The sequence below is a fragment of the Sceloporus undulatus genome, chromosome 4 (genome assembly GCF_019175285.1).
Source record: "Sceloporus undulatus isolate JIND9_A2432 ecotype Alabama chromosome 4, SceUnd_v1.1, whole genome shotgun sequence".
Classification (NCBI taxonomy): Eukaryota; Metazoa; Chordata; class Lepidosauria; order Squamata; family Phrynosomatidae; genus Sceloporus; species Sceloporus undulatus.
The window spans coordinates 27,494,500-27,519,324 of record NC_056525.1 but is presented as its reverse complement, the minus strand read 5'-3'; the positions used below and the strand labels follow the sequence as shown (position 1 = coordinate 27,519,324).

Below are 24,825 nucleotides of genomic sequence, written 5' to 3'. Positions count from 1 at the left end.
ATAGCTGCACTTTGCAGCATTTGAATTTCGCGCCGAAATGAATTTCGTAACCCGAAAAATATTTCGTAACCCGAAACAGTTTTTGCCAATCCAACTTTTTCGTATCCCGGAAATTTCGTAACCCGATCATTTCGTATCCTGAGGCACCACTGTACAGACCCGTACCCTGCTCCTCTGTAATGCCAGGTCGGTAAATAACAAATCCCATATCATCCATGATTTGTTATAAGAGGAGAAGGCTGACCTGGCCTGTATCACAGAAACCTGACTGGGAGAGGACCTGGGTTAAAGCCCTCCCAGCTGGGTATGCTGTTAAGGAGCAGGTCAGGGAAAGTGGGCGAGGGGGAGGTGTGACCGTGGTCCACAAAAGCACCATCACTCTGACCAGGAAACTGGTCCAGAAAACTGAACACATTGAGTGTATTTACCTGACCCTGAAGGCTAGGGACAGTCCAGGGATCCACCCCATAACCTAACTGACTCCCTGGCCAAGCTGACACATTTGGTCTCAGAGCTGGTGCTGGAGTCCCCCAGGCTTCTTGTCCTGGGGGACTTCAACATCTCCTTTGAGGCCGGCTCATTAGATCTGACAGGTGCAGCTCGGCAGTTCATGGATTCCATGACGACCATGGGCCTGTCCCAATTAGTCTCGGGTCCTACACACTGTGCAGGTAATACACTCGATGTGGTCTTTAGTACGGACCTGGAACATCCATGGGCAGAGGTAAATCAAACCTCGGCCCTGTCATGGACGGATCATTTTCTGGTCAACGTGAGACTAAAGGCCAAAACCCAAAAACCTCTCGGGGGGGAGTACCTATTAGAATGGTCCGCCCTCGGAGCCTGATGGAACCCAAGAGGTTCCAAGAAGCCCTAGAGGGTTTTATGGTTGGGAACGATGGCGATTCTGTCGAAACCCTGGCTAATGCCTGGAACAACAAGCTCAACAGGGCTACAGACACTTTCTAGCCTGCTCCTAATAAAAAACCTTGGTATACGGAAGATCTTCGGAAAATGAAGCGGGCTGCGCAACGACTAGAACGCTGCTGGCAGAAACATCAGCGTTTATCTGACAAGACACGGCATGAGAACTTATTGCTTTCTTATGGAGTGGCAATCGATGCAGCAAAGAACTCGTTCTGTGCTGAACAAATTGCATCGGCAGAGTCTCGTCCAGTGGAGCTGTTCAGGGTGGTTAAAGAACTTACTCAATTGCCTCTGACCCTGAACCCTTTACTAGAACCAACTCAGGACTGCTGTGATGCTTTCAATGACTTATTTGCAGATAAGATCTTTCAGATAAGGGCTGATCTTGACACTGGCATTACAACAGAATCAATAAAGAGAGCTATCCAGTGACTCCGTGGATGGAATTAAACTGGATCATTTTGAGTTTGTAAATACCGATGACGTGGACAAGCTCCTTGGAAGTGTAAGGGAGACGACTTGCCCCCTCGATCCTGGCTGACCGTTCAGGGAGGTGATGCAATGAAAATGTCATTACAACCCTGTTGGTGCTCTTGGACATCTCAGCGGCCTTTGATACCATTGACCACGGTATCCTTCTGGAACGCCTGAGAGTTAGGTATCGGGGGCACTGCACGCCAGTGGCTCCGTTCCTACCTCTCAGGCAGATTCCAGATGGTGATGCTGGGAGAGAGCTGCTCCTCTAAGAGAGAACTGACATCTGGAGTCCCTTAAGGCGTCATTCTGTCCCCCATGCTATTTAACATTTACATGAAGCCGCTGGGAGAGATCATCTGGAGTCATGGAGCACAGTGTTATCAGTACGCTGATGACACCCACATCTATCTCTCTATGTCTTCGACTGATAAAGTGACTAAGGATGGCATCTCTCCTCTGGATGCCTGCCTGGGGTCAGTAATGGGCTGGATGAGGGAAAACAAACTCAGGCTGAATCTAGCGAAAACAGAGGTACTCATGATAGGCACCCCAAGTCCAGGGACGAAGATTTGTCACCCAGTCCTGGATGGGGTCAAACTTACCCCTAAGGACAAAGTTCGCAGTTTGGGAGTACTCCTGGACCCATCTCTACAGTTATCATCTCAAGTGGATGCGATGCCCAGGAGTGCTTAAGCTGATACGCCAGCTGCATCCTTATCTGGACCAAAAGGATGTTGAAACAGTGGTACATGCACTGGTAATCTCTCGCTTAGACTTCTGTAATGCGCTCTACATGGGGCTACCTTTGTACCAGGTTCGGAAGCTTCAATTAATTCAAAGTGCAGCAGCCAGATTGATCACTGGAACTTCCAAGTCAGATCATATAACACCTGTCCTAAAATCCTTACACTGGCTGCCAATTAGCTTCCGGGCGCAATACAAAGTGTTGGTTGTTATCTTTAAAGCCCTACGTGGCTTGGGCCTGAGTTACTTGAGGGAACGCTTCTCCCTACACGATCTGCCCTGCACTCTCAGGACAACAGGTAAACATCTGTTAGACTACCCAAAGGTCAGACTAACAGTTATTTCCAAAAGAACATTATACAGCTATGGCCCCCAAGTTATGGAACAATCTGCCAGAGGAGATCTGTCTCATCATGACCCTAGATTCCTTTAAAAAGGCACTAAAGACGGACCTCTTCTGGCAGGCATACCCACCTGACCTTCTATAAAGAACTTTAGGAAACCCCACTTCTGGTCATACATAACTGCCCACTGCCCTGCGATTACTGTAATTGAAATTTTTATACTTTGTGATGTTTTTATATGTATTTTAGACATGATTGCCTGTATGGAGATTTTTGGTTGTAATCCGTTGGGAGAAGCGGGAAAATACAAATAAAATTATTATTATTATTATTATTATTATTATTATTATTATTATTATTATTATTATTATTATTATTAGATAGCCCTGTTTAAATACTTGAAGGGATGTCATATTGAGGAGGGAGCTAATTTGTTTTCTGCTGCTCCAGAGATTAGGACCCAGAGCAATGGATGCAAGTTCCAGGAAAAGAGATTCCAGCTCGACGTTAGGAATTTCCTGAGAGTAAGGGCTGTTCGACAGTGGAACACACTCCCTTGGAGTGTAGTGGAGTCTCCTTCCTTAGAAGTCTTTAAACAGAGGCTGGATGGCCATCTGTCGGGGATGCTTTAATTGAGAGTTCCTGCATGGCAGGGGGTTGGACTGGATGGCCCTTTTGGTCTCTTCCAACACTATGATTCTATATTTGGAGGGATATGGAAACTTTTTTGGTGGCTGGTGTGGTCTCCCCACCCGCTAATTTGGTTTTCTTCTGCCAGCAGGGAAATAATTTTTTATTTGGCAGTCATTTAGTTTTTAACTTATTACAGCAGATGAAACTTTTGATGAGTGTGTGTATGAGCTATATTCCTATTTTATTTAACTGTTATTTAATTGTGCTTTTAATTTTTGTATTGACAGGTTTCCCCCCCAGATATAAAATGGTTGGAAGCTGCCTTGAATACTGGGCTGGGAGAGAGTTGGAATATCAATTAATTAAATAACTTGTGCAAAGAATTGAAACCTCTCATTTAAAAATTAAAGAACAGTGTGTGATTCACTACTGTACTGAACATTACATCCAAGTGACTTCTCTTATCGCATGTATATTTGCACACTAACACAAGTGGGAGGTAGCAGTTATTTTTTAAAGCTGAAATTTCAGTCATTACCTTATGTAACCTGAGTGTTGAGGAGAGTGAAATAGGAAAGGTTGGTTGACTTTTTAAAAGCAGCTGTTATTAACTGAGCTGTACATTTAACCCAATCATACACTTAAGGCATACCTGACAACCTGGCTTAATGGACAATACATATTTCACCAACAAAGAAAGAAACACCACCACACTCTCCTGATTCTTGAATATGTACTCTTTTTACTGAAAAAAATCATTCATAAATTAACAAATACAAAAATGTACAAACACATGGGTAAATAAATGTAATGACACAAAGGATTGCTTTGCTGAAAATTGTATGTGTTTTAAAACACCTGATTTCAGTGCAAAAATGTACCCCTGGCACCTCATAGAAAACATAAGAGCAAGCTCATAACAAAAAAGTGAAAGTTACATATGATTTAATGGTATCTTTGACAGTAGGCGTTTGGAAATGCATGGCGGTTGCTCAGCTGGTAAAATAATTCAAGAAGGAACTTTTACAAAAAGTAGTGGATTTTAAAACAAATGTTTTAGCAAATAAAGACCCACATGGTTCATACGAAAACATATGCATTTTATCATAGTGTTCTGCCCCTTAGCAGTGTTAGCTGACAGTGCTGATGGAGATGTGGAGCAGTGGCCTTGTTGAAGTTTCAGCTGCCATGTAGTTTTTTAAAATGATTTTTTTTAAAAAACACCATAACATCACATGCGCTTGACAGTTATGTTTTCAACAATTACATTTGCTATACAGTATTTGACTTAGCTGATAAGAGTTAACAGTGCACATTTTAAAGATATTTTGTATTTTTCAAGAGGGACAGAAAACGTGATTGGAAAAAGCAAAATAAACCAAAAGCCATTGATTAAGAAGTGAAATGGACCCTTCATGTCAATCTTTTAACAAGTGCATTTCTGAGCAGAGGTAATTCCTTTTCTCAATTAAGAAGAAAGGGCATAGTAGAGGGATGGCCACCTATCTTGAAAGCCTGAGAATCTGAACTGCCATACAGCCCAATATATGTTTGGATATATATACATGTGATGGTGAATTCAGATAGTTTGAAATACATTCTTCACCTGAAGCACCATTAAATAAAAAGCACTGGTTCCTACCAGTGTTCCAGGGTTAAGAAGGAATGAGAAAGCAATTGGTGTGTGTTTCCACATATGAAAAAAGAACAAAATTTAGAAGTCTTTATTGCTACATGTGCCATTAAAAAACAAAAAAGACACAAACTCTTACCTCTGCAGCAGCCATGAAGGGTTCCCTTATGAAGTATTTTAAAGCATGCTTACCAGCATTCTCAAGAGCAGACTTGCTGCCCTTTCATATGGGCTGATAAGACACACACACACACACACACACACACACACACACACACACACACTCAAACACACACGGCACACGCACACGTCCATAACTCCTTTGAGACACAATAGGCCTGGCTAGTCACACCCACAACAGATGTATATGGGGGGTCATACATCCACTGAACCCAGAAAACTAAGTGTAAACTATGTAATTTACAGAAACTGAAGGCAACAATGCAAGAAAAGAAATTAAAGTACTCCTCACATTAAGTACTCACAATCTGTGTCTATAAATATATATTAAAGAGCAATCCAAACAGACATTTACCAGAGTTACAGGCCCTAGCAAAAAAAAAAGTTTGTACATACTGTATAAAATTGATTGGTTTAAAACCAGGAAAACCAAACAAATTGAACAAAAAGGCACACATCTAAGATGACAGTTTCAAACAAGATCTGGATCTCTGAAACTGGATGGAGGATATGGACCAAGCACTTCTGTCCTATACTCACATTTTTTTCATTAGCTAATCTCAATGCCCTTCATTCTTTTAATTATGATTTGGATTCTGGATATATTTTATCCCAGTATCTGTATTTGTGCAACTTTTCTCTGGTTAACAATAATAACCAAGAGCTCTAACCTATCATTTTAACTTATAGTTTCATTTACACAATAAATATATCAAAATACTATTCATAACCTTCCCCCCTCTCAACAGTTAAGCTGCAGGAATTATTGGAGACTTTTTCCAAAGACAAGCTGAATAATTTGCAAACTTAGATCAAATGTACATCATGAAGCAAAGAGGACAGAGTGGAGACTTTGAAAATTTTCTGGAGAATCTGTCCTTCATGAAGGTGAAGCTAGGTGGAAGGCATTCACTTTGATCTATAATTATCATTAGGGAATATATGGCAGAATGTGATGGAAAGAGAATTAGAAAGGCTATATGGATTTCAAATGTCTAAAATTAGTCTTAGTTTTTAGTGAATGGAATCCCTACTTCCAAAAGGGGAATCTCCCCTCAAAAGCACTGCTATGGCTTCCATTTGTTAAGTTTTACAACGTACTGACAAGGTCGCAATCCTGCTAACAACCAGGGAAGTAGTCCTGAAGAGAATTACTCACATGAGTGTCATCATGATGGACTGAGGTGCTTGTACTGGCGGAGGCTTGCTTGAGTTATCTTAAAGTTGTAAACCTTCCACTTCAGTTTTGAATTGTAAAAGAATTTTTTTAAAAAGAAAAGAAAGGAAAGCAATTTATACAGCTTATTTACACCTACACTTCTTTAAGAAGCGATTCTTGTTGTATATATATTTTCTTCTTCAAGCAGGTCAATTAAAAAACCAATACAAACACAAATGTAGAGAATGATATCATTGTTAGACAGGAGTTCATCTCCCATTCGGGTCATTGCCTACAGGATACCTTCCAGCATCTAAAGTCAAGAAGCACAGACCGTCCTTTTCAGCCAAACTGGTTTTATGAGCAGAACAGCACATTTGATCACAGTTTGGTGTTGTTTAGGGAGATGAAATGCTGGGACAGAAGCAGCAGGTCACACCATCTTTGTTTTAAAAAAGAAATCAAAGAGCAAGTGAAGTCCGAGCTCGCTGCACAGTCTGAATGGCTCTATAGTCCGTCAATCTGTGTGCGTGCTTTTGAGTATTATTCTTCAAAATACTGTGATCCTTCATTAGACACAAGATTTTTTTTGTCCAGAAGACATTTACAAAACAATCTTTCCACATGTTTTCCTCTTCTCATGCTCTCTTAGTATTCATTTACCAGAGCCAGCTCTGGTGTCAGGTTGACAGTAATGTTTTTATACAAGGCGTCATATGTAATATTTGGAAAGTAGTTCAAGTTATTGAGGCCATCCAATTCTTGCCTCTCTTTGGACTTCCTCAGTAGTGCATACCTATTTGGAAAAAAGAAAAGAAAGAAAAATTGAAGGCATTAGGGGTAGTAGTTGAAGGAAACACCTCTGTTAACAGAAATGTCAATTTGAGGCAAGTATTTTTGAGTGTCCAAAAATGTAAGAAAAAAAAGGAGAAACAAAGATTGCAGAGAAGTCTGTTGGAGATGGTTCATTACACTTTGTGGGGCACAGATATCTATTCTAAACACAAGAATGTAAACAACAGCTATGACAGCGTACATGACTATCAGAAAGTGCAGACAAATACTTTACTCCAATTTAGTAGCAGAATTCAGACCCAATAAGGCCATGAGAAATAATTAAACAATCCCAAACAAATGACAGACTATTTATTTATTGGTATTTATTGCTCATTGAAAAGCTAGAGATTTTTACCACTGAGGTATCCTCCTTATCCTATTACATATTTGGTGATACAGAACATAGATCAGCAGACCATTATTTCCCATGGTTTCTCCTGCTTTAGATACTTCTGTTATAGTGCAGTGATGGCAAAGCTTTTAGGGATTGAGTGCCCAAACTAAAAGCCCTTCAGGCCCCTGGTGTTAACTTGTAACAGGGGTAGGACTTCTGGGGGCGGGTGGGACCTCTGGGGGTGAGACTTCCAGGGTAGGACTTCTTCCCCCCACCTTTCCCTCTTCATCCACGAGGGGGGATGAAGAGGAAAAGACACGTGCTTCTTCCTCCTCTTCCCCTGGTCACCTGGGCCTCCAAGCTGCCTCTCCAGAAGCAGCTGAAGGCCCAGGATGGTCGGGTAGGAGGAGGAACAGGAACATACCTGTTCCTCTTCTTCCCCACCCTCTGCATGCCAGAAAAAATTGCTTCACATGCCATCACTGGCACACATGCCATAGGTTTGCCTTTGCCGTCACAGTTATAGTGTATGTGTTACCTACCATCTATAGCAAAAGAAAATATTAGTCAATAATAATAATAATAATAATAATAATAATAATAATATAGGATTTATTTATATACTGCCCAATCACTGGGAATCCAAGAGGTTTACAACAGAGGGGATAACAGACGGTTCCCTGCCCTCAGGCTTACAATCGAAAAGACACGACACAAAAGGAGAAGGGAATGGTGAGGGGGGGAAGGAATCAGGTCCAGCAGTTATTCTCTCCCTCTGAGGCCTGGACCAAGGCAGATGGACTGGAGGGAGGGCTCTTCTTCTTCCAGGCAGGCCTGGTGGAGCTAGCCTGCCTCTCTCTCCCTCAAGATGGTGGATGAAGGGAGGGCTTGTCTTCTTCCAGGCAGGCCTGATGGAGCTAGCCTGCCTCTCTCTCCCTCAAGATGGAGGATGAAGAGAGGGCTTCAATGCCTTTTTGAAGTTACAGCTCAGCTATATAGGAATTAATCTTACCCTGGGGATACACTGGCTGAGCCGAAATGGTTGGAACTGTCATCTCTCTGGAGGAAATGGAGCTTTGTCAGTGGGATGTAACTCCTCTAGTATGTCCCTGGAAAGCTCACTAACACATGCTATGCCAGGGATGCTCCACCAGCAGAGAAAGAAAGGGGGCACGACATGGATACAATATCGACATTCCAAATTCACAGCTTCCTGGAGCCAATGACCAGCCCACAAAGGCAGTTTTATACCACAACACTAGAGCAATGCCTTCCATACTTTTAACAGAATAAAAAAGGCTCTTTACTTTTTTAAAAAAAATCATGATGTCCCTCACCTCTCACTTTGTCCACTCTGAATTCCTGTTCCAGATGAAATGAACGATTTTGCTGCCTTATTCCAAGAGCATTCTTTTTAACTATGAATTCGATTTGTGAAATGGAGCAATTCTTCATAATGACTTAATGTGGCTCAGGGATTAGGCTTAGAAAATTGTGTTCAGCGCCAGGGGTTAGATCTGAGTTCATGGGCCACGCGCCTCCCCATCAACACACAGTCCCAAGCAGTCGCCACACACTAGGGGTCAGGCAAAAAGGCATCAAAGTTACAGCTGCTCTGACTTGAGGATTTAAACACACACTGTTTGCCAACTGCAAGAGCAGAATCAAAACTGGGAAGCAAAGAGGGAAAAAAATGTTTGTCTCATTCTGTCAAATGGTTGCTTGGAGAAAGAGGACAATTGGAAAGCAGCCCAGAACCTCATGTACTACAGTTTACTCTGTGCTTGAGTGTGCAGTTAATCTAGAGTGTAGATATTATTATATGTGTTCTATTACAACAAGGGCAGAGAGAAGGTAGATCATGATCAGTGGGAAGAGCACTGTAGACCAGGAAGGGTTTCTGACTTCTAATTGTTTAGGAATAGGGACAACTAAAAAGCTTTTCCTTCTTAAATTATGTAGTTGAGAAAGAACATATCAAGACCTAAGTATCTTGAATGTGCTCAGAGACATCATGTTCCTTTAATCTTTACTGCATGCCTGCCTATGCACCTGGCTAGAAGACCCTGGCTAGATCATGTCTAGTGAAAAACAAATTCAGTCTCACAAGCCTGATGTACTGCCTCTGCATAAAAACACACTTCTACAAATATCCTAGTAACTTCTTTGAAATCACTTTTTATGTTTGACAGCAATTGTGATTATGTTGCAATTACAGCTGCCAAAAAGGTGGTAAGTTATCCTGCAGCATTTTTTCCCCTGAAGGTTATGTGCAAAACATCCAAGTATCTACCTGTGGTGAATGACAGAAAACTCCCCCATGCATGAAGGGCCCTCAAATTATCAAGTTAAATTTATATCAAATTTATGTATTTTTAAAATTTCTTAGTCTTACAGTTTGATAAATCCTTTCAGATAGATAAATACAGATAGACAGAGAGATCAATTTAAATCAATAAAATGAAATAAATCCTTTCGAAAAACAAGAAATGGTATGTTTGCTGTTATGTTCCTGGTTTTATGAAACAGAAGAAACATGAACAGAAAACAATGGCCACAAATCCACCCATATATCCAAAACAAAACTAAAGCAATATACAAGCTATTCTCATTAAGTGTTCAATTACTAGATTTAAGGAAGATGTAGATTATTTTACTTTCCTATTGACTACTACAGTCAATTTAGTCACTGCAAAGACTTGGGATTCTAGGGTCCTCTTGCAACCACAGAAACATCTCATAAACCTAAAGTATAATCTGATGAAGAGACTTAAAACTGCAATCTAAAATGGACTTCCAAAGATCTGAGAAAATTAGTAGTAGTATTGTATTTTGAGATGAGGAAATCAAAATAGTTCAATATTTCCTGTACCTTGGATCAAATATTGATCAGAACAGAGACTGCAATCAAGAAATCAGAAGAAGACTAGGAATGGATAGGGCAGCTATTAAAGAACTCAACAAGATCCTGAAGTGTAAAGATATACAATAAAGCACTAAAGTCAGAATCGTTCAGTCCATTGTATTCCTCATCACCATGTAGAGATGAGAGTGCTGGACAGTGAAGAAAGTGGATAGGAAGTAAATCAATTAATTTATGATGTAGTGCAGGAGAAGAGTGCTAAGGACAACATGTTAAGTCAAGAAGACAAACAAATAGGTCTTTGAACAGATCAAGCCTGAACTCTACCTGGAAGCCAAGATGAAGAAATGGCGCTTGTTGTACTTAGGCCACATCATGAGAGGGCATGACTCATTAGGAAAGACAATAATGCTAGGAAAGGTAGAAGACAGTAGAATGAGAAGGAGACCATATGGCAGATGTATAGACTCAAATGGGGAGATCATGGGTCTGAGCCTGCTGGACCTAAGCAGAGCAGTGGAGGACAGAAAGTCTTAGAGGTGTCTCATCCACATGGTTGTCGTGAGTGGGGGTAGACTCAAGGGCAGTTAATATCAAGATAATATTTTGAGACTTTCTAAATTTAAGTTTATGAAATTGCTAAGGAAGACTTGGAATTATTTTATATCTCTAGTTATGGTTTCATGTGAATTGCATTTATTTCTTCATCACATCCTGTTTTATTATTTCTGAAAAAAAAACACTGAAAAAATGAAGCTAATTAAAAGTTTCCATTCAACAGTGCAAAAGAAAAAACCTCAATAAACTAAGCAGTATGGCCACAAATTGTCTTTACACAAAAATATCTCTTTGTGCTGCAGATTTTAACTAAGTTACAGTGCATGAACACACAAATGTATGCATAGACTCTTAAGTATCTAACAAGAACAGAGGTCACTTTTAATGGCTGTAATACTCAGTACTCAGGATCCTATTACAGTCCATTTTGCAAGGTATGCACAATTGCCTCTCATGTGGATGAGAGATCTTGAAGGAGAGAGAAAATATTGCCATTTACTCTAAGCATAATCTACTGTTAGCTTTTGCCAAAGCTTCATATGATGAATTTGTGTTCCAACCTAACAGCAAAGTTATTTTTCAACAGACCCTGGAAAGAAAAATACATGCAGATTGTAGTGAGCTTACAGTGTACTATAAACATAAGCACAACTCATTAATTTTGTTGACACTCATACAGCAAAGTTTCTAATGAGCTGCATCACTGGGAACTGTGTTCACAGGGATATGGTGTTCACCAACTAAAGTGCAGTTGGTTGCCATTTGTTTGCTGAAAATGAGTAGATCTTAACAAAAACAAACCCAAGACTCTGGACAGTCTGTCTGTGCTCTGAACAATAATAATATTGACAACGAGCACTTGTTCTGTTGAAACATCAAAAGATTTGACAAATTTCTGATGATCTAGACAAGGATTAGTCAGAAAACAAAGACATTTGATTGGAGGGACAAGGATGCTGTATATGAATGGCTGGGGTGGCAGCCTGTCTGAAGTAGTACATGGACCATTCAACACAATCTCTCATCATAAGTATCTGGATTTCCGCAGTTGTTATTGTTGTCAACTGCCCTCAAGTCACCCTTGACTCATGACAATCCTGTGGATGAGGCATTTCCAAGCCCCCTTACCCACTGCTCTACTTAGGTCCCTGTAGATTCAGACCTATGACCTCCCTAATTGAGTCTAGCCATCTGGTATGAAGTCTGCCTCTCTTTCAAGTACCTTATACCTTCCCTAGCATTACTGTCTTTTCCAAATGAATCGTGCCTTCTCATGATGTGGCTGGCCACTGTAGGAATGGTTAAAGATACTACATAGGAGGCTTTTATGATTCATTTAATTCATAGAATCATAGAATCATAGAATTGTAGAGTTGGAAGAGACCACTAGGGCCATCCAGTCCAACCCCCTGCCATGCAGGAAATCCAAATCAAAGCATCCCTGACAGATGGCCATCCAGCCTCTGCTTAAAGACCTCCAAGGAAGGAGACTCCACTACACTCCGAGGAGTGTGTTCCACTGTTGAATAGCCCTTACTGTCATCCATCCTTAGTATTTAAGGAGGGCAAAGTTTTAGCATTTGGGATCAGAACTGCTAGCAAATTATGTCTGTTTCAACAGAATGTTTCAACTTTCAAGCTAAATATTTATGATAAAATTTCACTTGCCTTCCTAAGAACTGCACTTCACCTCTATGGTGATGAGGAATTGACTTGTATTTCCCAGTATCTCCTTCGGGGCGAGTCACCAAGTAACCTGCATAGTGCACCCTAGAGAAGAAAGGAGAAAGAGAATAATTTTTCAGTTCCTTTGGTTTCAACATTTGCCAGGACTGAACAATCTGAGCAACAACCACTCAATATATTTTATACACAAGTACTCCTTGCAGAAGTCTGTCTTCTAATATTTGATAGCTTTAGTATACTCCAGAAATGAAGTTTTGTCTCTTTTGTAGAAAGTGTATACTTTTTATGCATTTTCTAATTTCTATTCAATAAAGTATCTTCATTTTAAGCAAGATGTGCAGGTTGTATTTTCCTCAATCAGGAAATAAGTGACCAAAAAAATTAACAAGCATGAATGCTTTGCACACAGCAGTTTCCAACCTTGTCCTGGGCTATAACTAATGTGATTGTTCTTTAATTCTGTACTTCCAGAATAACATACTTTGAAGAAAACAAAACCTGTTCCCTAGGAAACAAATTATGTTCTAAAAATCAACCAAGATTGTTTTAAAAACATGCAATGGTTAAAATTGTGTCATGCAATATGGAAATCCTTCCTTAGGAGTCATGTGAAGATGTCAATTGTTCAAAAAGTATATTGTGTGAAGTGGGAAAGGGAAGGGGAAGCATAAATTAATCAAGGGCCAGAGCAAATCCTACGTGAGCAAGTACCTGTATTACAAACCTCGGCCTGTTTAAAATTGAACATAACATAGAAAAAAAGGTAGATAATGGGCAGATATTAATTGCTCTTACATGCCTTTAAGTTGACTCAGATTTTATGGAACCACAATATTTTCTTGGCAAGATTATTCTGAGGAGACTTGCAACTGCGTTCCTCTTAGGCGAAGAGACTGTGATTTGCCTAAGGTCACTCAGTGGTTTTCACAGCTGAGCAGGGATTTGAATCTTGGTCAGCCAGAGTCCTAGTCCAGCACTCCTATCACTACACCATGCTGGTTCATGCTATAAATGCATAAAATTTGGGTGGAGAAGAATGACTAAGGAGTCCTCTTATAATGACTTGAAATACAAGAAGCCATATTCAGAATCTACTGAAGCTGAATACTGGATGATTCAGAAAAAATAAAAGGAACTACTGAATACAACATATAGCCATACTATGGAATTTGCTACCACAATGTGTAGTGATGCCCACCAACAGTGACAGTTTTGGAGGGCGATTGAGAAATTCATAGGTGACAAAGCTAAACATGACTGCTAGTCATGATGGCTATATATACTTTCTCCAGTATCAGAGGGAGTAATTCTCTCAGTAATAGCTGTTCAAAAACCTCGGAAAGGAAGGTACTTTTGTACTTATGCAAATCTCCTATCCTGGATCCTGGTTGTACACTGTGGCCTGTTACAGACAGCCAAAATAAAGCTGCTTCGAGTCACAGTGGAGGTATGGTGTTTCAATGATGCATGCGTCCTAAGAGTCCAGAAGTCGCACCAAAGCCACGTTCCAGCCCTAAGGACTGGAACGTGGCTTTGGTATGGCTTCTGGACTCTTAGGACACATGCATCATTGAAACACCATACGTCCACTGTGACTCGAAGCAGCTTTATTTTGGCTGTGTGTAACAGGCCTGTGAAAACAAAATGTTGGTCTAGACAGACTTTTGAGGCAAAACAGCATGGCTTTTCTTTATGTTCTCAGTATTAAAGTGTGGCAGTTATAGGCACAAAGCCAAATAACACAAAAAGAAACAAGGAAGAGCATTTAGGTAGCTTGCACTTGACAAGATGGGGGTGCCCAAGTAGGAAATGTCCCTAATCTGCAACATTCTATTAGTAAGCTTGCTAAAGCATTCTTTTGCTGTTTTACATCATAGAACACATAACTGCTCATCTGCTTTTGTGGTAATTTGATAAGTGTATGAAAAAGCCATACAAGTTGTAGCTTGCATGCATGTAATTCATCTCCTAAGAACCTGGTATGCACGGTACCTGTTCCAAAGGTCATCATCCTCTCCGCCCCAGCCCCAAAAGGCATTAGGAAAACCATTGATTTTTTTGAACTGTTGCACTGTTAAGCCACTCACTCCTCCAAAGAACTCGTTGTAAGGAAGGCTGTATAGGGGGGGGAAAAGTTTTATTTCAGTATGTGCGGAACAGTATTATCATAGGTCAAGTGCATATTTGTTTGGTTAAAAACAGTAGTTTTCCAGCTTTTACATACAACAATCTCTGCTTCTATTTCTCTCTGTACTTAAAAAAAGAATGAAAAAAGATTTCTTAATTTTGTGAACAGGTGACTGAAGGTACTTACAGATACATATATTTATCCAGCTTTGCTGCAAAATGTCTTGGCATCTGCCCACATCCATAATAGTTACGGTCATTTTCAGGTATATGGTCCACATCATGAAAGATCACACAATCCCAGTCCAAATCCTTCATTGCTTCCCGAAAACCAACATTGAAGAGCATGGCACGGTTAAAAGGTTGGTTACCAGCCTGCAAAAAAATTCCAGCATAGCAATTACATTCAAACTTATTTGTAAGGTAATCTACCTCTAATATATTTTATGTTGCCTTCAGATATTTGCAATGGAAGAGAATGTATATGCATTCCCCTTATACCATGGTAGTTTTTTTCAAAGACTGAAAGACTTTTCAAATCAAACTCCTCTTTTTACTAGACTTCTGGCATTGTTCATTATTTTTTGACAGGCCAAGCAGATCAGGACCACATGAAAAGTACCATGATGGCAACTGGAGTAAAGCCTGACTGCTAGAACCAAAAAGGCTACAGAAATGTAGCTAGATTTCTGTAATGTAGCTAGATTTCTGTAATGCGCTCTACATGGGGCTACCCTTGTACCAAGTCCGGAAGCTTCAGTTAGTACAAAATATGGCAGCCAGATTGGTCACCGGTACATCTAGGTTCGACCATATAACACCTAAGTTGAAAGATCTTCACTGGCTGCTCATTCGCTTCCGGGCACAGTACAAGGTGTTGGTTATTACCTATAAAGCCCTACATGGCTTGGGCCCAAGTTACTTGAGGGACCGCATCTCCCCATATGATCTGCCTTGCATCTGGCAAGAATCTATTGGAAACACCATCTTCCAAATATGTCTCCTCATCTCAAAAGGCCTTCACGATAATGGCCCCGAGGTTGTGGAACAGCCTTCCTGACGAGCTCTGCCTTACCCCCTTGGAAACATTTTAAAAGAGACTTAAAACCGTGCTCTTTCACCAAGCTTTCCCCCCCGATGAGTGATAATTGATATGTCCTATCTGACAACAATATTCTGCCCTTGCCCCTAGATGTCTGATGGTTTGATAAATTATTGATGTTACATTTTACTGTTTAGTGTTTTATAAGACTGTTGTATGTATTTCCATTTTACTAGCCTGTAACCCTGCTTTGATCCATTGGGAGAGGTGGGGAAACACAAATAAATTATTAAAATAGTGACTCTCCTGAAAGAGTGCCACATCCAAAATTATGCTTTTTATGCCCACGATGGGCATACAAAATTGTCGTAGATTATCAGTCCATCTAGCCTAGTATAATCTGTTTTAAGAGGAACTGAACACAGCTGAAAGAGATTTCCCAGTCAGTCCAAGGCTAAACATAATGCTCCTATGGCTCACAAATAATGTTATGTACTACTAAACTATGATCAACAGTGGGGGAAGACCAAAACTAAGTGGGAAAGTATATACTTTATATTTAGAAGGTTCCAGGTTCAATCCTGGGTAGATCCAGTTAGAGCATTTTAGGTAGCACATGCTTGTGAAGATTTATACCTCAAATTCTTGAGCATTCTTGCAAATTAATATTTAAAAAATTAATATGCAATTTGGCAGTCTGACAAGTAATATCTACAGCTATGCTTCAGGCAAACCTAGCACAATAGTAGTTTTATAGGTTTCAAATAAATATACATTGTTTTAAAAAATAATTAAGTAGCTAGGGATGTGTAAAGTTCTACTATGTCACTGCAAATAAATGCTTAGAATTTCAGAAAAGACTTTGCAGGGCTCCATGAATTTAAAGCAATTTTGTTTTACTTGCAACACTGCTTGAACAGGTTATGCCTCTCCAAGATCCCATCTGCCCAACACTAAATAGATCAACCAGTTTGAGTTTGTAGCCTGGTCACTTTCCCGCAGCCTGCAGGCTGTAAAGCATTAGAAGACTTGCACAATCATGAATATATTATGGAAGTACACATGGATATGCAAAGGGGACTTCCTAACCCTGTGTTCACCTCATAGCTTTAGTGGATGTCCCTGAGTATGTGTCAGAACTATAACACGTTATTTAAGTTGGTCTATCACTTCTGAATTATAACACATCTCTGAGGAAGCTTTTCCCCTCTTTCCCCTTGTCTAATAAAGTGCACTTGTTGCAGAAACACAGAGTGTTTCACTGCACTTTCTGTGCCCATGCCTAGCCCTAAAGTGTGCATAGGTGTCTTTAACAGAAGCAGAACAAAGAGAAATTAGTTGAATGCAGTTTCTCCAGTTACTGGACTACAAAGTTGCAGTCATTCAATATTTCCCTGCTACATACCTATTAAACATGAAGAGCCCACTTCAATAGTAACAGTACATGCATAACAATGGGCAACCTCAGTAGAAACCTACGGATGATTACAACAGCTTTACCAAGGCAGAAATGTAACATCTCAAAACAAGCCACATTCAGTGTTACATCTTTAGAGAGACTGCATGAAGCCACATTTCAAAACGCAAAACCTCTTTCCTCTTCAGCTTCTGCAAAATTTATTGGACTGATTAAAGAATAACCACCTTAGACACACTAAAATATTAAATGCACTCTCCTACATACTTAACAGTAGTAGTGGAATTCCAAATGCCAGTCACAGGAACAGAACACTGTCTAAAGGCCAAAACACACTGCAAATATAATCCAGTTTGACCCCACTTTAACTGCCCTGGCTCAATGCTAGGGAATTCTGGGAACTGTAGTTTTATGAGAAATTTAGCCTTCTCTGTCAAAGACCTATAGTGAAACAAAAACCTCAGTTCCCAAAATTGCCTAGCACTGAGCCACCGCAGTTAAAGCGGCCTCAAACTGGGTTAATTCTGCAGTGTGTTTTGCCCATAGGGATCAGCTTTGGAAGGCTCAACTGGTATACAGTTTGGCAACTATTAACTGCAGCCACTCTCTGGACATACTTTGAGGCTTTAAAAACAAACAAAAAACAGCTTCATTTATATACCGCTTCATACTGAACTAGCAGTGTCTAAGCAGTTTACAAGTGTAAGCGAATTGCCCCCAACAAGCAGGGTACTCATTTTAGTGACCTCAGAAGGATGCAAACCTGAGTTAAGCTTCAGCCCTTTTGCTGGTATTGAATTGGCAACCTTATGGTTTTGAGTGAGTGGCTGCAGTACAGGCATTTAACCACTGCGCCACCAGTGCTCCTCTGTTCTGCAAGAATCTGTGCAAAATGCAGTTAACAGTCCCTCTTACAAAACCTGTCCAGAAAGAAAAAGATACACACAAACTCACTTACTTGTTCAATAACATAAAATGCAAATTGTAAACGCTGTTGTTGTAACATTGGAATAAGATGTCTAAAGAGTACTGGCAGATGTTCGTAACGATTACGGAATGGAATAAGGATTGCCACCTAGAAAAAAGGAATTGCTATTAGCTCTTCTTGTATCTTGGAAGCATCCTAAACAACCTAAGCATCAAGAATTGACAAACTGCCAATAATATCCCAAGGACATGAAATATCCATCAATATGATATTCTAGATTAAGATTCATATGAATGGGCACCTACTTGATTTATAAACATCCTCTGTTCATCTCTTAGGAAAGTAGTCTAAGGATTCATTAAGTGCTGTTTTAAAATTTTAAAAACCTGCTGCAATTCAACGTTCAGTTATAAAAAAAAGTTCTTCTAAATAAGGATTTTAGACTCTATGGACATGGACAGACATTTCAAATGCCAGGGAGCAGACTGGGTTCAATATATTCAATCCCTGCACTTTATTTTTTTTTAATTTAATATCCTGTCTTTCTCCCAGGATGGGACTAAGGGCAGCTAAAAAAGAACACACAGCCCCAAAACTACCTACCCACAGACCAGAAAGCGAGCCTATGCAATTCACATTACCTGAGGAATGGCTTAATATGGACCATTCCTTAGGCTCTCAGTATGCAAATATGTAAAAATGGAAGGCTAGAGAGGCGTATCATATAGCCTTTACTAGATGATTTACTAGAATATCCTAAAGTTTGTCAGCTGTTTCTGGTCTGAATTATTAATATCTAAGTTTCTACCCCATAAACTAAGGGTTTTTACGCTATTGCTGCCATAAATTTCCATTTGTTTTCTTAATGTAAGTCTTATTCACTCATTGGGGCACATAATCAGTATATTGGAAGGGGAGCTCCAAGAGGAGGAAGACCATGGAAAGTATGACAGCTGAAACATTCAGACTAACTGGATGCCTAGAAGCATCTGAAAGTAAACTCACAGGGAGATTTACAAATTCTGACTTGGCTTACTAGCCAGATATTTACTTCTTGTGGGTACCAAATTGCTCCCTCAGCAGAGGGCTTGGAGAGACGTATGTCTTCACTAACTTGTAGAGTGTGGGGGGGGGGGGGGGGGGGGGAACAGTGGGAGGCAGTCCTGCCACTCAGAGGGATTTATGCTGTTGTTTACTTTCAAATCTACAGTGGAAATAAAACCAGTTCTGTGTGGTATCAGACACCTTCTTTGCCAGACGGCAATAACCACATACCCTTGAGTTGTTGATTAATGGATCTGTCAATGCTTCTAGTTAAGTAAAACTCCTCTGAACAAATCTTGCCAAGAAAACCGCATGCTAGGGTCGCCGTGAGTTGGAAAGGCATACAACAGCAATAACAAAGTTAGGTGTTACTTGTGGTCCACAAAATATTAGTCCTTCAGAGGCTTGACAGATGGCGGCTCAACACCACCCCTTTTTGCCCCAGATGGAGGCTGTGGCAACCAGACGCCGTAGCCTCCGGAACGATGGAAAAGAAGCTGCTTCCTGGTGGGTTCTTTTTGCATCCCCAAAGGGATGCCATTGGCATGCTTACCATGATGGGTAGCGTCCCAAGATGGTGCCCAGGTGGCGGAACTAGGGCTCAGAGCATGTGCACACTCCTCCCTAGGTCAGCCCTAGTTCACCTGCAGGCCAGCACAAAGTGCTGGTCTGTAAAAGCTCTCAGTCAGCTGAAGTCAGTCTCTGAACTGTCTAAACCCTGTCAATACAAATACTAAGCAGCTAAAAATAAAGCCAGCTTTCAGACAGCGGTATGCAAAAACATATATTACAGATCTATGTAAGCTCATGATTTTTCTTATATTGTTATAATAATAATAATAATAATAATAAATAAATGCTTTATTTCTAGCCCGCCTTTCCAAAGATCAAGGCGGGTTACAATGGTGGATTTTGCAATCCAACAACATACAATTTACAATAAAAACATTGTCAGAAATTTACAATTACATTATATAAAACATTATATAAAACAAGAACAACAATAACAATTCCAAGCTAGCAGCAATTGTAACAACGATGAGGGGGAGAGGGATCACAACAGGGCTATTGGGGGTATGCCTGTTTGAAAAGATACGTTTTCAGCCCTTTTTTAAATTGGGCTAGGGAGGGGGTCAAGCAGAGCTCGTCGGGGATCGAGTTCCAGAGCTTAGGGGCTTATGGTTATTAACAACCATATAGCTCTCTCATTTCAGCTTACCTTCCAACGGGGCAAACAGTCTTTAGGTTTCCAGTGGCCTCCTAGTTTGATTGTAGGATCTTGAGAGAAGAGCTGGTGGATCTCTTCCATACTGATTTCACTCATATTTACATCAATAGGGCCCTCTGCATAACCAAAGAAAATGAAAAGGTGTAGACTCTGAAAATATGTATTTTACAAATTCTTTAACTGAATGACTACATTATATTGCAGGTTATTTTAACTCTTACATTCTTTAATGTGGGAGTTGCTACTAATTTCCAGTATCTCTACACTCCTCTGTTACAGAGCCATATGGAGAGTCAATGAATTAACATATATTATAAACTATGATATGGCTCCAAGGGCTTGCAAATGATCCTTGGAGAATTAGCTTCCCACTTCTCTTTGAACAAGGATATGTGGCTTCAAAGGTCCAAATACTGGACTTTGCCTGTTGTTTGAGATCCTATGTAATCTCCCAAGGAGTGGCAAAGGGTCCCCTGATTCAAAATACATGACAGATTGTCAGTCAGACCACCAGGTTAACATGGCACCTGCTGGGCAGTAAAAAAAATACATAAACAATTCACATATAACTATACTGTATTTTTTTCTCAAGGGGCAATTGCTATTCACCACTGGTAGCCAAGGGACTATGAAATATGAAGAGTCATAATGTGATAATACAATAAGCTCAATGAGGTAATTAATAATTTCAGAAGGATGTCAATGTCACAAAGCTTCAGAGTGGGAAGAATGCAGCTGCTTTCCACCTGACAGCAATGTTTTAGTGGGAATCTATGAACAGTAGTTTGCACTGGCTATGGATGTTTGTAATTCTACATATTAATATAAGCACCTGTTCTTTTTCATGTTCCATAATGATATCTACTATAGTAAGCTGAGAGTAGTCATGTGTCAAAGTCAAACACTGAGGCATTCCTGATGGTCACAAACTGCTTTTAAAGTTTTGAGAACAAGAACTATCTGCAAGATTCTTCTTCATCCCTCTTAAATATTTTTTAACACACAAAGTAAAAAATGCTTTCAACAGCTTTTTTATAGTGTTTTAATATGTCTGTGGAATGGTCTCTCGTCATATTAAGAGCATGAGCCAAGCTAAACACTTTAAATTCAAATGGCATTGGATTCAGCTGGAAACTGTTATGTGCTATTAAAATTATTAGTGTCTGAGTACTGAAACTTTGATTGGTGCATGTCCCACATTTTACATCATATATTCCTGCAAGTCACCTATCCAGAAATTCAAGATTGTGTACAGGTGCAAACTTACACAGAAATTGGTGTACCTGCCTCATAAAAAAGTGAAGTTTAGAGTATCATATCACAACAGTACTCACTCATAGAAGGGAGTCTTTCAGGACACGTATGGTTTGGAAAGTAGGTAAAATCTTCAGGAAGAAAAGTTGTGGTTTGCAGAAAGGTTTCATTGTGGTTCAAATCAAGAGGATAATCTGACAGACAGAGAAACGAAGAATGCATCTCAGGCTATAGATTTTGCAGGGTTTCCCCCCCATTTGCAACAGTTACTGCCAACCACCACATTTAGCATACTTCATATCTATAGTGCACAAACAAGCATTCTAAAACATTTCACCCTTACTGCTAGTTACTGTAACTGATTAACACATTCCTGCCAAAGAATACAACAGATATAGGTCCAATCTTGAGTTGTGTACTAAAACAAGAATCAGTAAGAGAAAATAATTGTTTTGAAGCATTTTTTTATTTTAAGGATAAATTGTGAACTCTTAAGAAACTAGCAGTATTTCCTGGTATTATAAAGGAGGACACTGCTACCAAAAAATCTGAAAAAGGAATATTTCTTAATCATTTTTTCAATAAAGCCTTTAAATCTGAAAGAATTATAAAGGGAAGTCTCTTCTAAAATACCAAAATAAATAAACAGACTAAAACCAACTATCAGCATCTACTAAAGTAAGCCTACTGAATCAATGAGGCTTACATAATGAGTGACTAACCAATCCCATACATTAAATGGACCTATATTAGTTGAAACAACTGGATTTAGCCCTGAGTTTTCTATTTAGTATCTAAGAGGCTATTCAGTTGGAATTTCATAATAAGACACTCTATTACTGCTTTGAGTGAGATGAGTTAGCAGTTTTGTAGTAACTTTTCTAATAACTCCAATAAAGCTTACTTAAAGTTCTCTTCCTGGAACTCATGCTGTAGAAAAGATGAAGAATAGAGCATGGCAGATCTTAGACTCAATTATGAGAATTTCTTAAATATGTAATATGAAAGCTCCATTGTTTCTTTGGACAAACTGTGTCATCATCTCCTGCTATATACATTTTTCTTTATAGGCTGAGAGTGACAGTACAACAATGTCTAGTAGGCCACATGTTCCTTGTACTTGCCATTAAGCTTCTCCATTCATATCCTTTTAAAATAAATATTAAGATTCTATTATGGATTTTTAACTTTGTAGTGAGGAGGTACCCTTAAGGGAGAGAGCTGAGTGGGCTAAAGAGGACCAGGTGGGAGGAGGGGCAAGAGGTGGAGTCAGAAGGAGGAAGAAAGGAGGAGCCAAGGGGTATAAGAAGAGAAGCACCCGGGAAGGAGGGAACGTGGCGGAAGAGGAGGTCGGGGAGTCGCGGTCGGAGAAGGGATAGGAGAGGTGAAGAGGAGTCTAGTGAGGGACGGAGCACCGGCGGTGCTGCAGACAAGGTCGGGCGGGCGGCGGAGAGGGCCCCACGAGGAGGTTCGCCTGCGGGACCCTTGAGAAGAAGGGGAATTTCCCTTTATAGGGGCGGAGGAGTGGGCCCAAGGAAAGAAAGACTCTTTGGAGGGCGAGTGGTGGGACCCCAAAGGGGAACAGTGGCAAACAGGCCCAGAACCCAGGGACAGGGAGAAAGCGGACCTAGAACCCCTGGAGAAGCACTGCAGGGGACGACCCTCTGCACAGAGGCAAGCAAGGGGCGAAGACGCCAGAGGATACAGCCCAGAAGGGGCCTATAGTTTAACCCGAAGGTCTCAGAGACACCCGGGTGGTTGTTGTTTGGTTGTTGGGAAGTTACTATTAAAAGTTTCTGTTTTGCTGCAACTTGCCTGAAAGTTTGTTGCCGCGTGCAGTCAAAGCGGGGAGGAGCAACACGTGGGCCTCTTACCATGCAGCCAGCAAACACAGCCTGCCCAAAAGCTTATTTGTATTTTTTGTGAAAGAGGGATCCAAAACACTGCAGGGAATGTGGTTCAAATGCTGCATAATGATAAATGTATTCCAAAATGCAGCATAATTGGTATATCCTAGCAGCAAGAACAGACAAACCAGAAAGAAAAAAATCCTCCACTGACAACAGCTTATGCTACTGTTATCCTGTATGCCATATTTCATAGCTTCATCTTCAAATCTAAAAATAGCATTAGGAAAAATTAGACAATTAAGAGTTTCCAGAGGACTGGGCTGGTTGTGTAATCTGAAAAACTGTGGGAGATTTAAAGGCCACTGCAGCCTTCCCCTCATCTCCGCATATGGAAATTTAAGTTCCAGATCAGGAAATTATTAGGATTTCCTCTTCCTGGATGTGGTAGTTAAGAAAAAAATTAAGTAACATTATTGTTAGGTTATACTGAACAAGTGAGAACAAGTGGATTTTGCAATCAATGATGACTCAGAGTTGTGTAACAAAACCGAGAAAGGACAGTTTCAGTGAAAGTATGTTGATCAACTAAAGGGTTCAGTATACTCAAGCAGCAATGACAGGAAGTACAAAACTATCATTCCTATTCATAGCATTTATGGATTATGGTTCTCCTACAGAAATTAAACAAACTATAAGCATTCTATTCAAATTGAGATTGGTTATTTAATTGACCACAGGTATTCTTCTGAATACACAAATGGAGCTTGGTACTGGAGAAATGGGAGTGATCTTGTGTAAACAGTCCCCGTAGTGTTCCTCCCATTGCTTCCAATCTTCCTTTACAGCCCATATTTCAAGTATTCCAAACAGGGAAGGGAGAAAGAAACTGGTAGCACTATTTTATCCCGAGTAATTGGATTAAGGTAGGCATTTTGCAGGTCATGGAATCTAGACCATCTTCTGTAGAACCTCAGACGGCCATGCCCTTTCATCTGCCCTTCTCTATTTATTTATTTTTACTTTAAACAAATAGAAATAAAAATGCCTGCATGCCTTCTAGAATACATATGTAAATTCTGCCATATTTGGATCTGCCTTGGTCCAGGCCTCGGAGGTAGAGAGGAACTGCTGGACCTCTTACCCTTTCCCTCCACCACTCCCTTCTCCTTCTGTGTCATGTCTTTTTAGATTGTAAGCCTGAGAGCAGGGATCCGTCTAACTAAAAAGATTGCATGTACAGCACTGTGTAAATATACAGCGTTTCATAAATAAAGGTTATTAATAATAATAATAATAATAATAATAATAATAATAATAATAATAGAAGCCTTTTGGGGACTCTGCACACTTTTGGACTGAGAGATTAATGACACAATTTGCAAATACAGTGGTACCCCGGGTTACGAATGCGCCGCCTTACGAAATTTCCGGGTTACGAAAAAAATCCATTGAAAAAAACTGTTCCGGGTTACGAAGGTTATTTCGGGTTACGAAAAAATTTTTGGTGCTTTTCGGCGCTTTTTCGCACGAAATCGCGGCTTTCGCTATTAGCGCCTATGG

At 40.2% G+C, this 24,825-nt stretch overlaps 1 protein-coding gene across 4 annotated transcripts in view; it reads right to left on the bottom strand.

The window, feature by feature from the left end:
• Positions 1-3,843: 3,843 nt before the first annotated feature.
• Positions 3,844-24,825, bottom strand: part of B4GALT5 (beta-1,4-galactosyltransferase 5) — a 67,572-nt gene continuing 46,590 nt past the window's right edge. For 2 of the 4 annotated variants that reach the window (XM_042462699.1, XM_042462701.1), the window contains exons 3-9: positions 21,496-21,609; positions 20,153-20,277; positions 17,920-18,036; positions 14,690-14,877; positions 14,368-14,490; positions 12,358-12,459; positions 3,844-6,893 (exon numbers count right to left, since the gene is read on the bottom strand). In XM_042462699.1, the coding sequence (XP_042318633.1) occupies positions 6,746-6,893; positions 12,358-12,459; positions 14,368-14,490; positions 14,690-14,877; positions 17,920-18,036; positions 20,153-20,277; positions 21,496-21,609 (917 nt within the window). In that variant the 3' untranslated portion in view covers positions 3,844-6,745. Of the gene's footprint in view, positions 6,894-8,605; positions 8,939-12,357; positions 12,460-14,367; positions 14,491-14,689; positions 14,878-17,919; positions 18,037-20,152; positions 20,278-21,495; positions 21,610-24,825 lie in introns of those variants that run through there. The other 2 variants (XR_006103467.1, XM_042462700.1) reach the window with 2 other exon arrangements.